General features: G+C 41.7%; 1 protein-coding gene across 4 annotated transcripts in view; it reads right to left on the reverse strand.

Annotated features, from left to right (window-relative positions):
• Positions 1-327: 327 nt before the first annotated feature.
• Positions 328-18,217, reverse strand: part of ZBTB11 (zinc finger and BTB domain containing 11) — a 40,955-nt gene continuing 23,065 nt past the window's right edge. For 2 of the 4 annotated variants that reach the window (XM_003893872.5, XM_021933993.2), the window contains 3 exons: positions 17,781-17,939; positions 17,496-17,671; positions 14,430-16,671 (listed from right to left, as the gene is read on the reverse strand). In XM_003893872.5, coding sequence (XP_003893921.1) covers positions 16,154-16,671; positions 17,496-17,671; positions 17,781-17,939 — 853 coding nt within the window. In that variant the 3' untranslated portion in view covers positions 14,430-16,153. Of the gene's footprint in view, positions 885-14,429; positions 16,672-17,495; positions 17,672-17,780; positions 17,940-18,217 lie in introns of those variants that run through there. The other 2 variants (XM_009199347.4, XM_021933992.2) reach the window with 2 other exon arrangements.

An 18,217-nucleotide genomic window follows, 5' to 3' on the forward strand; every position in this document is an offset into this window, starting at 1 on the left:
TTTGACTGCCTTTTGTCACATCAGTACCTCATATATTCACCAACCAGGAAGTTCTCCCCTGATCCTCTTTTTTTTTTTTTTGAGACGGAGTTTCACTCTTGTTGCCAAGGCTAGAGTGCAATGGCGTGATCTCCTCACCTCAACCTCCGCCACCCGGGTTCAAGCGATTCTCCTGCCTCAGCCTCCTGAGTAGCTGGGATTACAGGCATGCACATCATGCCCGGCTGATTTTGTATTTTTAACAGAGACGGGGTTTCTCCATGTTGGTCAGGCTGGTCTCAAACTCCCGACCTCAGGTGATCCACTCGCCTCAACCTCCCAAAGTGCTGGGATTACAGGCATGAGGCACAGTGCCCAGACTTGATCCTCTTTAAGAGTTTTTCTAGAGGTTTCATTATGTGGCCACCTTTGATTTAATCTAAGGTCATGACTGACCTCAATGTCCAGCCCCTACCTCCCCAGGAGGCCGGGGGTGGGACTGAAATTTTCAATGTTTAGAAGGTTGGTTTTTCCTAAAATAAGCCCCCATTGTGAAACAATTAGGGGCCCTACCATGAATCACCTGTTTGGCATAAACTCAGGTATAGTCACTGAGAGAAACGGGCTCATTGTGAATAACAAGACAGTTGGATCACTCAGGAAATTTTAAGGCTTTTAAAAGCTCTGTGTCAGGAACTAGGGACAAAGATCAGATTTATTTTTTTATTTTTTTTAGATTATATTACAGATGTCCTCTTCTCCTGACTCAGGCTTTGATAACCCATGCTGTCCAGCGCTCCTACATAAGATAGACATCAACCTCACCTTACCTCAGCTTCAGAAACTCACTGTAGCCCACAGAATGCCGACTTCATTGTTTCATGCCTAATGGATTTAGGACTGTTCTGGAAAAGAAGATAATTTGTTTGACATTCAAAATATCTATCAAATTCATCACATTAATACAATGAGACTATACAATTTATTTTATCATTTAAATCTGGAAGCCACCATGCCCAGCTAGTTTTTTTGTATTTTTGTAGAGATGGAGTTCTGCCATGTTTCCCAGGCTGGTCTTGAACTCCTGAGCTCAAGCAATCTGCCCGCCTTGGCCTCCCAAATTGATGGGATTACAGGCATGAGCCACCATGCCTGGCCTAATTTTTAAATTTTTTGTAGAGACAGGGTCTCACTGTATTGGCCAAGCTGGTCTTGAATTCCTGGGCTGAAACAGTCCTCCCATCTAGGCCTCCCAAATTGCTAGGATTGCAGGCACAAGCCACTGCGCACAGCCTTGATAAATTTATGATAAACTGTAGCATATACTTTTTTAAAAATTTCTTTTTTTTTTTTTGTAGAGACAGGGTCTTACTATGTTGCCCAGACTGGTCTTGAACTCCTGGGCTCAAGCAATCTGCCCACCTCGGCCTCCCAAAGTGTTGGTATTATAGGCATGAGCCACTGTACCTGCCCACACTTATAATTTTAAAATATCCTCTCAGAAAGCTTAGAGACTTTTTTCATGTGACAAGAGATGTCTACAAAAATCTACAGCAAAACATTCTAAGTGGCAAAATGTTGAAAATTTTCACTCTGAAATTGGAAAAAAGACAAAATGACAATTATCATATCTATTTAATATTGTACTGCAAAATCCTATACAGAGCAAGATGGCAAGCTAGAACAGGAGTAGGAGATATAAAATTTCATTATTTGCAGATGATACAATTAGATATGTAAACAGTTCAAGCAATTTGAATTAATAAGATAATTAAACAAGGTTGTTGTATAAAAGGTATTATTTCTCATCTCAGAGAAAATGTTAAACATTTCACCACTTAAAAAGGTTTGCAGAAAAAAAAAAATCTTGGCAGCTTGGCTGACAATAAAAAAAAAAAAAGAATGTTCTCAATCTGTCACCCAGGTTGGAGTGGAGTGGGCACAATCATGGCTCACTACAGCCTCAACCTCACGGGTTCAAGCAGTTTTCTCATCTCAGCCCCCTAAGTAGCTGGAACTACAGCTGTGCCCCACCATGCCTGGCTATTTTTTTTTTTTAAATATAGGGATGGGGTCTCCCTTTGCTGTCCAGGCTGGTCTTGAACTCCTGGGCTCAAGCAATCTTCTCACCTCAGTCTCCCAAAGCGCTGAGAGTCTCGGCATGAGCTACCACAGCCCAGCCCAGACTTCTTTTAATAGATGAAGAAAGTTCTCTTCATATACTAAATTATTTTGTCTTGACATATATATACATAAACTGATAATTGAAAAGAAAATTTAAAAGACAAACCTTAGGGAAGTTTTCAACTTTCCCTCTACTGTCTAAAGTTTCAATAATTTGAGTCTGGCCAGGCGCAGTGGCTCATGCTTGTAATCCCAGCACTCCTCCTAGGGAGGCCTAGGCAGGCAGATTACCTGAGGTCAGGAGTTCAAGAGCAGCCCGGCCAACATGCTGAAACCCCATCTCTACTAAAAATACAAAAATTAGCTAGGTGTGGTGGCGCACACCTGTAATTCCAGCTACTTGGGAGGCTGAGGCACAAGAATCTCTTGAATCTGGGAGACGAAGGCTGCAGTGAGCAAGATTGCTCCACTGCACTCCAGCCTGGGAACAGAATGAGACTCTGTCTCAAAATAATAATAGTAATTTGAGTTTGTGAAATACACTGACAGTAGACAAATTAGCAGGAGAAAAGGTATACAAGTTTTTAAAAGCCAGTCAAATTTAACAGTGACGAGTCTGTATACCAGCTTTAGTGGCACTAATGTTAATAAGTTCTGATGATCCACTGCCATTGGACAAGTGGCATGCAAATTTATTTATTTATTTATTTATTTATTTATTTATTTATTTATTTATTTTTATTGAGATGGAATCTCGCTCTATCACCCAGGCTGGAGCACAGTGGCGCAATCTCGGCTCACTGCAACCTTCGCCTCCCGAGTTCAAGTGATTCTCCTGACTCAGCCTTCCGAGTAACTGGGACTATAGGCGCATGCCACCATGCCCGGCTAATTTTTTGTATTTTTAGTAGAGACGGGGTTTCACTGTGTTAGCCAGGATGGTCTCGATCTCCTGACCTCATAATCTACCCACCTCGGTCTCCCAAAGTGCTGGGATTATAGGCATGAGCCACCACGCTCGGCCGTGGCATGCAAATTTATTACATGCATGTGTACAGGAGTCCCACAAATCATGAGACATAAAGAAGGACCAGATGACTTAAGTTGTTCTAGTGTCATGATCTACAGCAAGAAATAGGGGCTTGGGGGCCAGGTGTGGGGGCTCATGCCCATAATCCCAACACTTGGGGACGCCGAGGTAGGTGGATTACTTGAGGTCAGGAGTTCGAGACCAGCCTGGACAACAAGGTGAAACTCTGTCTCTACAAAAATACAAAAAGAATTAACTGGGGCTGGTGGTGGGCACCTGTAATCCCAGTTACTAGGGAGGCTGAGGCAGGAGACTTGCTTGAACCCAGGAGGTGGAGGTTGCAGTGAGCCGAGATTGCGCCACTGCACTCCAGCCTGGGCAACTGTGACACTCTGTCTCAAAAGAAAAAAAAAAAGAGAGAAAAAATAGAAATAGGGGCTTGGGATTTCTGGGGAGAAGCACTGACAGGTTATGGGATGTTGAGGGGAGGAAAAGCACGGTGAATAAAGCTGTTTTATTATACAGGTAATGTCTCTTAGGTAGCAGTCCTCAGAATAGGTGGTGCTGACCGTTAGTCTTTCTGTGAGTTAATTTTCCCTATGCATGAGATTATTTGGGGGGTGGGGGTGGTGCTCATGACAGTTGCATTTCTTCTGGAGGAAATTCCCATAGTCAGATAAGGAAACTTCAGAGAAAGCCCCTCTCTGTGCTTAGGGAGGTAAAGAGGAGGAAGGACAGGGGAGCTGGAGAAGGTCAAAGAGACCTTGGTTCTCCCTTAGTTCAAAGCACTCAGCACGCCCAAAGCACTGTATTTTGGGGCATATTATTATTATTTTTTGAGACAGAGTCTCACTTTGTCATCCAGGCTGGAGTGCAGTGGCATGATCTTGGCTCACTGCAACCTCTACCTCCCGGTTCAAATGATTCTCCTGCCTCAGCCTCCTAAGTGGTTGGAACTACAAGCACGTGCCACCACACGCAGCTATTTTTTTTTAATTTTTAGTAGAGACAGGGTTTCGCCATGTTGGCCAGGCTGGTCTCGAACTCCTGACCTCAGGTGATCCAATCGCCTCAGCCTCCCAAAGTGCTGGGATTACAGGCGTGAACCACCGCGCCCGGCCTTATTTTCTGAGCCACAACAATACAACTCGCAATTACCTAAAAATGTAACTAAAAATAAAAAATGTACACATGCAGACTATAAAACACTATAAGACAAATTAAAAATAACCTAAATAAGTGGAAAAATATACAATAGTCACATAAAACATAAAACACTATACACAAAAATTCAGTATTATAAAGATATTGAGGACAAAACTCTAACTTTTTATATTGCCCACGTTCCTGTCTGAGGGGTCTGGGGAGTCACGCCCTACAAAGCAAATTCTCATCAGATGGGTTTTATTTAACCCTATATATCGTGATTTACTTTCCAACCTGACTCTGGCATAACATTACGAGACAAGGAAGAAAATCAAAATATACTCCAAAACATGTTTCTCTGCCATATTTTCAAATGGCCCTACAAAACTCTTCTTTGTGGGGGAAAATTTGCATCTATAAAGAATCTCTATTAATATAGCTAGATCTTTTTCTTCCAGACCCTCCCAATCCTAAAGAGATTAAATAAGATCTAAATAGGAAACATTTGTCATCTATTGTCTCTAAGGGCAGCCAGTGTAAGACTTTAAAAGAACTTTGATCTCCACAATTTTTATCTTAATTGAACATTCCCTTTCTATGAATCCCAGGTCTTTACACAAACTCAACCAATTGTCAGCCAGAAAGTTTAAATTCATGTATCGCTTGGAAGCCTCTGCTTTGAGTTGTCCTGTCTTTCTGGACCAAACCAATGTATTTCTTAAATGTATTTGATTGATGTCTCATGCCTCCCCAAAAATGTACAAAACCAAGCTGCACCCCGACCACCTTGGGCACATGGTCTCAGGACCTCCTAGGGCTGTGTCATGGGCCATGGGCACTCATATTTGGCTCAGAATAAATCTTTTCAAATATTTTACAGAATTTGACTCTTTTCATCGATAATATCAATTCTCCCCAAATTGATTTATAGTGTCAATGCAATTCCAGTCAAAACCAAGCAGGTTTTTGCTATGAAAATTGACAAAGTAGGCCAGGTGCAAGGGCTCATGCCTGTAATCCCAGCACTTTGGAAGGCCGAGGTGGGCGGATCACCTGAGGTCAGGAGTTTGAGACCAGACTAGACAACATGTTGAAACCCCGTCGCTACTAAAAATACAAAAATTAGGTTGGTATGGTGGTGGGTGCTTGTAAACTCAGCTACTCAGGAGGCTGAGGCAGGAGAATCACTTGAACCCGGGAGGCAGAGATTGCAGTGAGCCGGGATCCCACCATTGCACTCCAGCCTGGGCGACAAGAGTGAAACTCCGTCTCAAAAAAAAAAAAAAAGAGAAATTGACAATGTGATTCTAAAATTCACATGGAAAGAATACCCAAGACAAACTGCAATAAGAACAATGTGGGAGGACTTACTCTACCAGATGTCAAAATTATCATAAACCTGCATTAATTAAGACAATGTGTTATTGGTGCAAGGATACAAAAATAGAGCAAAGAAGCAGAATAGAGAGTCTGGAATGAAACCCACATATACATATACCCTAGATTCATGACAAAGATGACATTGCTGAACAGTGGTGAAATGTCAGTACATTTAAAAATTATATATGCACAATTGGGAATCTGTACTTAAAAAAAGAAGCTTGGCCTCTAGCTCTATTCAAGACGGATTATAGATCTAAATATAAAAAGTAAGGCCAGATGCGGTGGCTCACACCTGTAATAACACACTTTCGGAGGCTGAGGTGGGAGGATAGCTTGAAATCAGGAGCTCAAGACCAGCCTAGACAACAAAAAGAGATTCCCATCTCTATGGCAAAAAGAAATAAAAATAAAAATAAAAATAAGCCAGCATTGGTGGTACCTGTAGTCCCCAGCAACTCAGAAGGCTGAGGTGAGAGGATCCCTTGAATCCAGAAGTTCAAGGCTGTAGTGAGCTATGACTGAGCCACTGCACTCCATCCTGGGTGACAGAGCAAGAGCCTATCTCAAAAAACAAAAAGGTAAAATCATAAAATGTATATTTATTTTTACTTTTAATTTTTTTGAGACAGTCTCGCTCTGTTACCCAGGCTGCAGTACAGTGGTATGACCTCAGCTCACTGCAACCTCCACCTCCCGGGTTCAAGCAATTCTCCTGCCTCAGCCTCTGGAGTAGCTGGGATTACAGGCATGCGCCACCACGTATGGCTAATTTTTGCATTTTTAGTAGAGATGGGGTTTCACGATGTTGGCCAGGCTGGTCTTAAACGCCTGATCTCAAGTGATCTGCCTGCCTTGGCCTCCCAAAGTGCTGGGATTACAGGCATGAGCTACTGTGCCTGGCATAAATTTTCTTTTTTGTTTTTTGTTTTTGAGGTGGAGTCTCATTCTATTGCCCACGCTGGAATGCAGTGGTATGATCTCAACTCACCACCACCTCCGCCTCCTGGATTGAAGCGCTTCTCCTGCCTCACCCTCCCAAGTAGCTGCAACTACAGGTGTATGCCACCATGCCCGGCTAATTTTTAGTAGAGATGGGGTTTCACTATGTTGGCCAGGCTGGTCTCAAACTCCCGACCTTGTGATCCACCCACGTTGACCTCCCAAAGTGCTGAGATTACAGGTGTGAGCCACTGCACCCAGCCCATAAAATTTTTACAAGATTAAGGAAATGTAATGACCTTCTGACAGGGAAAATCTCTAAAAGACAGATTTATAAATTGGGTGACATTAAAGTTAAGGACATTCATGAAAAGATCCCATTAAGAGAATGAAAAGTCAAGCTCTGAAGTGGGAGACGGAGTTTGCAAAGCATAAATGACAAAGAGTTTGCATTCAGAAAGAGAAAAAGATACAAAATCCCATTGGAAATTGGGTATGATATTAAGAAATAATTACTTCACAAAAAGGATATCTGAATGGCCGATATGGTTTAGGTCTGTGTCTCCACCCAAATCTCATGTCAAACTGTATTCCCCAATGTTGGAGGTGGGGCCTGGTGGGAGGTGATTGGAGTACGGGGGTGGATTTACTCCTTTGGTACTATTCTCCTGACAGAGCTCTCACAAGATCCGGTTGTTTAAAAGTGTGACACCTCCCTTCTCTCTCTCTTCCTCTTGCTCTGGCCACGTAAGACGTGACTACTTCTCGTTTGACTTCCACCATGATTGTAAGTTTCCTGAGGTCTCCCCAGCTATGCTTTCTGTACAGCCTTTGGAATTATGAGCCAAATAAACCTCTTTTTATAATAAATTACCTAGTCTCAGTTTTGTTTTGTTTTGTTTTGAGATGGAGTCTTGCTCTGTCACCCAGGTTGGAGTCCAGTGGCAAGATCTCGGCTCATGGCAACTTACACCTTCCGGGTTCAAGCAATTCTCCCACCTCAGCCTCCGAGTAGCTGAGATTACAGGCATGTGCCACCATATCTGGCTAATTTTTGTATTTTTAGTAGAGACGAGGTTTCACTATGTTGGTCAGGCTAGTCTTGAACTCCTGACCTCAGGTGATCTACCCGCCTCGGCCTCCCAAAGTGCTGGGATACACCCAGCCTGAACATATTATCTTACAAAAGTTGAACATTTGTAACCATCTGACTGGTTCTTTCTGTTCGCTGCAAAAACAAAATAAATTCATTGCCTTGTAGTAAAGAGTTTAATTGATACAAGACCAGTCATGCCACCACCTGGGAGACAGAGTTACTACTTCAATCAATCTCCTTGAAGGCTCACAGATTAGAGATTTTTCAAAGGCAGTTTGGGGAAAGGGGTAGCGGTTTCTAAGCTATGGGTGCTTGCTGCTGATTTGTTAGTTCAGAGATGAAATCACAGGGAGTTAAAGTTGTCTTCTTGCCCGGAGTCACTTCTGGCTGGGGCCACAGGATGGTTGGTGGGTCCAGGTGAAGTCATTCAAGTAAGACATGCAAAAAAACCTGAAAAGATATCTCGAAAGGCCAATCTCAGGTTCTACATAGAGATGTTCTCTTCAGGAGTAACTGAGGAAGTTGCATATCTTGTGACCTCTGGAATAATGGCTGGCATTCACTTTTGTCCACACCTTAGCAGAATTCAGGCTCATCCATCCTCCTAACCTGGTGGTCTCTCAGCCTTACAAAGGCAGTTGTTTAGGAAAAGGGGATTATCATTTCAACTATCTTAAACCCAGAAATAATTAGGACAGCTTGAAGGCTAAAGACAAGAGGGAAGTTGGCTAAATCAGATCTCCCAGACTACGATAATTTTCTCACTGATATAATCCTTTCCAAAGCGATTTCACAGTCACAAATCCAAATGACTCAGAAATTCCACTCTTAGTTATGTACCCAACAGAAATGCATGCACATTTATACCAAGAGACATGACAAGTGTAAAAATGTTGTTTACAGCATTCTTCATGACAGCCCAAAGCTAGAAATAACCCAAATGCCCATCAATGGTGTCAGAGGTGTTAGAACCAGAGTGACTCCATCTTGAATAGGGGCTGGGTAAAATAAGGCTGAGACCTACTGGGCTGCATTTCCAGGAGATTAAGCATTCTTAGTCACAGGATAAGATGGAAGTTTAGCACAAGATACAGGTCATAAAAACCTTGCTGATAAAACAGGATGTGGTGAAGAGGCCGGCTAAAACACACCAAAACCAAGATGGCGATGAAAGTGACCTCTGATCATCCCCACTGCTCATTATACGCTAATTACAATGTGTTATGCTAAAAGACACTCCCACTGGTGCCATGACAGTTTACAAATGCCATGGCGATGTCAGGAAGTTACCCTATGTGATCTAAAAAGTGGAGGAACTCTGTTCTGGGAACTGCCCACCTCTTTCCTGAAAAACTCATGAATAATCTACCCCTTGTTTAGCATATAATCAAGAAATAGCTATAAGTATACTCAGTGGAGCAGCCCATACCGCTGCTCTGCCTATGGCAGAGCCATTCTTTTATTCCTTTATTTTCTTGTTTCTTTTTTGAGAGGGAGTCTCGTTCTGTTGCCCAGGCTGGAGTGCTGTGGCAAGGTCTCCGCTCACTGCAACCTCCACCTCCCAGGTTCAAGTGATTCTCCTGCCTCAGCCTCCCAAGTAGCCGGGATTACAGGCCCGTGCCACCATGCCCAGGTAATTTTTCTATTTTTAGTAGAGACAGGGTTTCACCATGTTGGCCAGGCTGGTCTGGATCTCCTGTGTGATTCGCCTGCCTGGGCCTCCCAAAGTGCTGGGGTTACAGGCCTGAGCCACCCGGCCTTGACCCTATTCAGCCATTTCTTTCTTTCTTTTTCTTTTTTTTTTTTTTTTTTTTTTGAGACGAGTCTCTGTGAGGAGTGCATTCAGCGATCTCGGCTCACTGGCTGCTTCCGGTTTGTGTTCCCCTGCCTCAGCCTCCTGAGTAGCTGGGACTACAGGGGCCAGCGACAGCATCCAGGCTAATTTTTGTATTTTTTAGTAAGAGGCGGGGGTTTCACCTGGTCTCGATCTCCTGACAATGATCCGCCCGCCTCGGCCTCCCAAAGTGCTGGGATTACAGGCGTGAGCCACCGCGCCCGTTCCCTTTACTCTATGGACTCACTCTGAATTCGAAATCTTGCGCGAGGTCAAAGGACCCTCTCTTGGGGTCCGGATCGGGACTACTTTCCAGTAAAATCCTAGTATAACTTGTGATATATTCAAAGTAATAGTTTTTTAGCACAGCACATAGAACAGACACATTCTTTTTTTTTTTTTTTGAAACTGACTCTCTCTCTGTTGCCCAGGCTAGAGTGCAGTCAGTGGCGCGATCTCGGCACACTGCAACCTCCGCCTCCTGGGTTCAAGCGATTCCCCTGCCTCAGCCTCCCCAGTAGCTGGGATTATAGGCACGTGCTACCATGCGCAGCCAATTTTTTTTTTTTTTTTTTTTTGAGACAGAGTCTCACTCTGTAGCCCAGCCTAGAGTGCAGTGGCACAATCTCAACACAGTGCAACCTCTGCTTTCTGGGTTCAAGCAATTTTCCTGCCTCAACCTCCCTAGTAGCTGGGATTACAGGCACCCACCATCACCATTGGCTATTTTTTTTCTATTTTTAGTAGAGACGGGGTTTTGCCATGTTGGCTAGACTGGTCTCGAAATCCTGACCTCAAGTGATCCGCCCACCTCAGCCTCCCAAAGTGCTGGGATTACAGGCGTGCACCACTGCACCCGGCTCAATAAGAATTTTAAATGAACATATGAATAAAATCAGCAGAGTAAGCTGAATGGAAATGGGAAGCAGAAATAAGTATCTATGAAGAAACGTGGAAATTCTAGCATAAAAACATAATTTTTGAAATAAAGAATTCAATAGATAATTGAATAAAAACAGTTAAAAATCAGGTCAAGGGACTGTCATAGGTTATCAGGAAGGGAGAAGATGGAGAGAAAGACAAAGGTACTGAGGGTAAAAAAAACACTGCCAAAATATGTTCAACGTGAAGGAAGACTGCTAAAATACGACACCCCAAGAAGAAAGAAGAGAGTAACTACAGGGTAAAAATATTTTTAAAAACAACACGACATTGTTTTCAGTATGTGGCAGACTAAAACACCTGAAAATTTCCGCTGTAACATCCTTTGAAAGTCAAAGTACTTACTTTGTAAGAAAGGGAATGTCCTAGGGCTCCAAATATGAAACTGAGTTGAAACTGCAGTAGCCTCTAGTAGATGAGATTGCCAGTCTCAAAGGGATTGACTTTGGACAGCCAAACGGTGACAAGAGATCAGGATTTGGGTACACAAGAATAGAAACTGACAGCTCCACACAAAGCTGGGCCCAATGAAGAGCTTTACTTTCAGCGGAAACACAAATCAGAAAAAAATCCATGCGCCACCCCAGAGAGAGAAGGATATTGTCTCATGCCGAGCTTCAGGTGGGCCAAAAGCGTCCCCTGAAGAGGTTTTTTTTTCAGATGGAGTTTCGCCCTTCTTGCCCAGGCTGGAGTGCAATGGCATTATCTCGTCTCACTGCAACCTCTGCCTCCCAGGTTTAAGCCATGTTCCTGCCTCAGCCTCCCGAGTACCTGGGATTATAGGCATGCACCACCACGCCCGGCTAATTTTGTATTTTTAGTAGAGACAGGGCTTCATGTTAGCCAGGCTGGTCTCGAACTCCTGACTTCAGGTGATCCGCCCACCTCAGCCTCCCAAAGTGCTGGGATTACAGGCATGAGCCATGGCACCCTGAAGATGTGCTACAAAATAGGCTTGTTCTAATACTGGTTTAGAGTTCAAATTTACAATTATTCACCTGGGAAACAATAGGCTGAGAAGTTGATGGAAATATAGTACCTAGCCACTGATACTCCTGCAGGAACCTAGCAGAAGAAAACAAACTGATCTGGAAGGACTATCTTCAACCTAGGTAGGTGGCGTAAGATTCCCTAAAATAAGGTCATTAGTCCATTTGGGCTGCTATAACAAAATACCATAAATGCATAATTTGTAAATAACATACATTTATTTTGTCACAGTTCTGGAGGCTGGGAAGTTCAAGATCAAGGCTCCGCTAGGCTCAGTGTTTGGCGACAGCTGCTCTCTGCTTCCAAAATGGAGCCTTGTTGCTGTGTTCTCACATGGCACAAGGCCGTAAGGCAAAAGCTAGTAGCTTCCAGCCCTTTTACAAGGCACTAATATATTCATGAGGGCCTTGCCCTCATGACTCAATCACCCCCCAAAGCCACACCTCAATACTGCTGCATTAGGGATTAAGTTTCAACATGAATTCTGTAAGATATAAACGTTTCAACCATAGCAGGCCCTATAGGAGTTGAACTCATACTCCAAAAGATAAAAGTACTTGAAGGGCTGGGCACAGTGGCTCACACCTGTAATCCCAACACTTTGGGAGGCTGAGGTGGGTGGATCACTTGAGCAAGGAGTTCCAGACCAGCCTCCATAACATGGTGAAATCCCATCTCTACTAGAAATACAAAAAATGAGCTGGATGTGGTGGCATACACCTGTAGTCCCAGCTACTCTGGGGGCTGAGGTGGGAGGATCACCTGAGCCCAGAAGTCGAGACTGCAATGAACAATGATAGTGCCACTGCACTCCAGCCTGGGCGATGGGAGTGAGACCCTGTCCAACCCCCACCCACAAAAAATCTAGTAACAGTAGTATTAAACTTCAAAACTTCAGATGGCTGGTAAAATTGCAGTGGTATTTATAACTAATTGGTCACAACCAGTTACAGATTTCTTTGTTCCTTCTCCATTCCCACTGCTTCACTTGACTAGCCAAAAACAAATAAACAACAACAACAAAAAAACAAAAAAAACCCAAAATCAAACCTTAAAATAATAGACTACAAAATAAGTATGGTGTATTTTAAGTGATTAAAGAAATTATGTATCTTTGCTCCACACATTTCAACAACTAGTTCTGATAAATTTATAGGATTGGGGAAGCAAAGGCTAACTTTTACTGCATATGTGCCAAGCATTGAATGTAAAACCCCTGTTAGGAACCTCCAAAAAGATTAGATTTGAAAGAAAGAATCAGGAACAGAAAGCATCATCAGCCCAGAAAGCATCATTGGCCCAGTGCAGTGGCTCACACCTGTAATCCCAGCACTCTGGAAGGCTTAGGTGGGAGGATCAGTTGAGTCTAGGAGTTCGAGACCAGCCTGGGCAACATGGCGACACTCCATCTCTACAAAAAATAAAGAAATTATCTAGCTGGGCATGGTGGTGCACACCTGTGGTCCCCACTACCTGGGAGGCTGAGGCAGCATTGCTTGAGCCCAGGAGGTCAAGGCTGTAGAGAGCCGTGTTTGCACCACTGCACTCTGGCCTGGGCAACAGAGACCCTGTTTCAAACAACAAACAAAAAAAACATGCCCACACTAGTTTATACCAATGCTATGAAAACAACAACAGGGGGGAGAAAAAAAGCCTGAAGGTTTGCATTAGCTCTAAATCCAACAGTTTAAGTAACTTGTGCAATTATGCAAACCCCTACTGGCTTTCAGTAAAATGAACATATTAAAACCTATTAGAGCATTACTTCATTTCTATTGACAATACATGCATTTCAGGGAGTAACAGCAGTGATTCAAATTGCTTAGTAGCAGTAACAAGTAGCCAAAAGTGCTTAAGGCCTCCATATTTGATCAGGAGACACCCATAGTTTTTGGGTCATCTCATGACAGCAATATGCTTTATGTTTCTAAAAAGGAATTGTTATAAATTAACAATGCCCTCTTGGTAACATTAAAACTGCATTGAAGTTTTGGAACCTTCTTAACAGTTGTTTCTACATGGAATTTATATAATTTACAAATTTAAATTATTTCAAGTTGATGGTTGATGGCACAATATATAATCCTGTGACAAGATTGTAAAACAGAAGAGTTCCCTGATATCCTCGCAGGACATGCGACAGGGGTGTGGCTCATCTGTTCAGCCAAACCCCTTACAGGAGGGGAAGCACACAGACAGGCAAGTGTGGGAGCCAGATTGAGCACTTTTGGGCTCTGGCCCCACAGTAGCGTCTGGTGGGGGTGGTTGCAACTGCCAAAGCCCCAGTGGGCATGTTACAGTGCTCCTTTAGCTCTGCTGTCTACAGATGGCGTTAAGTGTTAACTAGCTCAGTGCCCTCTCAGTACCTGGGTTCTTGTCCAGCATCCAGGAAGAATCAGGTCACATGGGCAAACTGAAGGATGGTAGATGCGGGGGATTTTATTGCCGGATAAAGATGACTCTCAGCGGGATGGATGGGGAGCTGGAAAGGGGATGGAGTGGGAAGATGATCTTCTCCTGGAGTTTAGCTGTCCCATGGCTGATCTCCTTTCCCACCGTCCCCAGCTGAACTCCTCTGGGCATTTAGATGCTCCTCTCTTCTCTCCTTCTCTGCCACACCACTCTTCTGCTCATGGAGCCTGGGGTTTAGGGTTTATATAGGTACAGGATAGGGGGGCATGGTGGACCAAAAGGCAACATTTGGACATCGAAACAGGAATGCCTGTTCCCATTTAGGGCCATGGGTTTCCAGGCTTTTGCTGGGGAACTGCCCTCTTCTACCCATTATTTCCTTGCCTCTTGTCCCTATCAATTATATTTAAGAGTAAGAAGTTTTAATATTAAGTGTTCCTCCAAATGTTATTTTTTAGTGTTTGATTTCCTTTCTCTTTTAAAAAAAAATTAACACATCAAGTAACAACTGATTTATGAACTGAAAATAGTAACAAGCTCAACTCCAAAGTCCATGCTTTTAAACAAGATTCAACATCTTTTATTTACATGTTTATGACATACATTAATGGTCATATACAATTTTTAAACTAAATCTAGTAACAACAGAGGATGGAACATAAAAGACACAATTCCAAATTTTAGTCAGGTTGAAATGCTTTTTCACTAACTGAAAGATAAGATAAATGAGCAGCCATTATAAAGTTAAGGGCTGTATGTCAATTCACTTCTTAAAATTGAAAGTCAGCCACACAGCTGGTAAAACAATGGGAAATTTGCAAATGCAAATATATAATGCATGCATAGCTATCACATTTATTCTTTATCCTTAAAGCCATTTTTAAAGTAAACTGGGAGAGGCATCTTAATAATATATGTACAACAAGGCACATTCTTTTCTTGTGCTTTAGGAATGATTTACATGTGATCTGCTTATGTCTTAATTTTATACTTTATAACAGCTTCTAATACCTAAAAGCTTAATTTTTAACAATTATACTTTGAGTGGTAGTTTCCCAGAGAGAAATGTGGCATCTCTCATGGTTATTTTCAAAATCAGAAAATAGGATAGCTTGAGGAGGTGGGATTTAAAAATCAAACATATGAATTAATATAACTCAGTTTTCGTAACCTTTAAAAATAATTTATCTTCAACAATTTGGTGGAACTGTAATCAATTTCTTCAAGTATTATACTATGAGGGCTGCACTGAATAATTTTCAATATTCTGAAATTACCTGACAATTACATGGTATCCACAGAGCCGCTGTGAATATCTATATTGCTATCCGATTTCTCAACTGCAGTTTTTCAACCAAATTAAACAATTAAACATGATACAAAAGCTGAAAACATACCAAACCTAGCTTGTTTGTTCATTAACTTGTTCATTCTTTGCAAATAATGAGAATTTTTTTTTCCATTAATTGTCGTATGTTATCAAGGAGAATTTTCCCATCAACAGTGTTAAATAACTCTGTTCTTTTCTCATGGTCAATTTGCTTGCCTTGAAGAAACAGTATAGTAAGGTTTTAATAAGCATTTCATGCATTTTAATGGCATTTTTAAAATTAGCTATTCATTTATGGGTTCCTCATATAGATAAATATATTGTGCAAACTTGATTACAACATGTAACTCATTAAGTGCTTTAAAACAGAATGAAGAATCCCTGACTTAAAAGGGGATAAAATAAATAGTAAGTCAAGAATCACAGATCTAAAGCATTTAAAAAACGTAATATACCTATGCATCCTATTGAAATGCTTTATATTAGAATTTTCTTTTTAATCCATAAACAGGGCAAATAAATCACAGAATCTCTATATTTTGAGAATAAAACAGAAGAAAAGCCAACTGGTGCAGCCTTTTAAATGCAAAATGTATAATAAAGTAATGTCAAAATGCAAATGAAACTGTACAGTTTTAAATTCAGTACAGTCATTTATAAACATTAATTCATGAAAGGTATATCATGATAAACCGCTGCCATCAAATATTAGGTTGCTGCAAAAGTAACTGCACCAACCTAATAGATTTGTTTTCAATTTCTTTACACTAAATGGACTTTTCTATAGAACCCATTGGCCAGACAAAATGTTTGGAAATGTTACGTTACCAAACAGCCCAGAGCTTTGATATGTAAACTCCAAGCAGATAGTCACATAGAATTGTAAACAAATGTTCTGTGAGTTCAGTGTACAAGAGATGTCACTTCTTTTTATCTTCATTAACATACTCATTCTCCTTCTGAAATATGTGCTACCTCTACTTTAACAGTTTGAATAGCTTCTGCAACTTCAGATAGCTTCTGTCCTTGCTGTTGTGCCAATACATAATTAACCACTTGCATAATACTTTGGTCAGAAAGTGTAGATACCGATGGATACTCTTCAGTAGCTGCAACAGCTTCCAGAGCTTCCATAGTTTCTCCTGTCACTACCACAGTCTCAAGTTCTTGAGGACCACTGCTTTCTTGTTCCTGCATGTCTGCTGTTAAGATGCTAACAGCATGTGCCACTTGAGTTCCTTGGTTATGAAACTGAAGGGTGTCTTTTTCCAGCATAATTTTGCAAGGCACATAGTCTCTGTGGAATTTTGTCATATGTTTACGGAGTGTTCGAGCATCTATGTAGGCTTCACTACATACAGGACAGACATAGGGCCGTTCACCAGTATGTGTTCTGACGTGGCGTTTTAGAGATCGGGCATCAGCCCAAGCAACTCCACATGTTAAGCACTCAAATGGCTTAACTCCTAAAAAAAGAAAAAAAACCTTTGTGTAGTGAGGTGCAAGCACCAAAATATACTTAAGCTGCCTACCAAACTTCCTTTTATTAAAAAGTACAGTAGCTCATAAGCCTTTCTATCTTGACTGTGGCAATCTTTTATTTAGGACTCAATGGCTTTCCTTGGAATAAACAAGATTCTGGGCCGGGCGCGGTGGCTCACGCCTGTAATCCCAGCACTTTGCGAGGCTGAGGCAGGTGGATCACCTGAGGTCAGCAGTTCAAGACCAGCCTGACCAACATGGTGAAACCCCATCTCTACTAAAAATACAAAAATTAGCCTGGCGTGGTGGCGGGCGCCTGTAGTCCCAGAGGCTGAGGCAGGACAATCGCTTCAATCTGGGAGGCAGAGGTTGCAGTGAGCCAGGATCGCGTCACTGCACTCCAGCCTGAGTGACAGACTCTGTCTCCAAAAAAAAAAAAAAAAAAAAAAAGAATAAACAAGATTCTGAACTATAAATCTCTCTAAAGATCTTCCTATGGACAGATGTGATTGAGACAAATTTTAGTTTCTGGGCATAATCTCATTTATTCCTTCACTCCTTCAAAGTAGAGGTTTCAAATAGTTTAGTTCAGCATAACAATGTGGATACAGAATTCAGCTCACTAAAAAAGGAACCTATTTATATATACACAATAATTAGGTACTCAGGTTCAGGATTACCTCTGTCATTTGAATAAAGATATGAAATTAATCTTTTACCAAGGAAGGTGAAAGAGCTAGTAAAGGGAGAATCACTACTGGATTGGATTTTATTCTATAAGGATACATATAATACTAAGTATAGTTACCTTCATGGTTGTTCATGTGTCTCCTATACTCTCTTAGCTGAGTGAATTTTCTTCCACATTTTTCACACACCCGTTCCAGGTTTTGCTTTGCTCTTCCTTTTTTCCCATGGGTAGCTTTCTTTACATGCCTTCTGAACAAAGCTTTTTCATAAAATTCTTTGCCACATATATTACACCTAAAATAGGGGAAAAGACCAAATTATTTTGTCCAAAGAAGCAGCAGTCATAATAATCAGAGTACACACATGTATCAATTAAGTTCAGCTCCTTCTCAAATTTACCCACCTATAAGGCTCAGTGACAGAATGAGACTTCACATGGGAATACCAATCTTTCTTCCAACTATAGCACTTATCACAAAATTGGCACTGGAATGGCTTCACACCAAGATGTTTGTTCATGTGCTGGCGAAGATCTCTAGCTTCAAAGAAACTTTTTTCACACCTGCAATAAAGTTCAGTTACCCAATTGGATAATCTTATTCCTTTAAAACAAGTTTCCAAGAATGCAGTAACTATTTTTAGTTTTTTAGAACTCCAAAAGATGATCTCAACTTAAAAGAATTCCCTAATTTTCCAATCTTGCATAAAGGCTACAGGGTTTTAGGTTCTTTTCATCTTAAGGCTACTAGAAATGTTTTAGAAAGAATCGTGCATAGTTCCCAAAGGTTATTACAGAGGAAATTTACTATTATCTCTCTCTCCCCTAAGTGACCCCGCTTT

The sequence above is a fragment of the Papio anubis genome, chromosome 2, assembly GCF_008728515.1.
Source record: "Papio anubis isolate 15944 chromosome 2, Panubis1.0, whole genome shotgun sequence".
NCBI classification, from domain to species: Eukaryota; Metazoa; Chordata; class Mammalia; order Primates; family Cercopithecidae; genus Papio; species Papio anubis.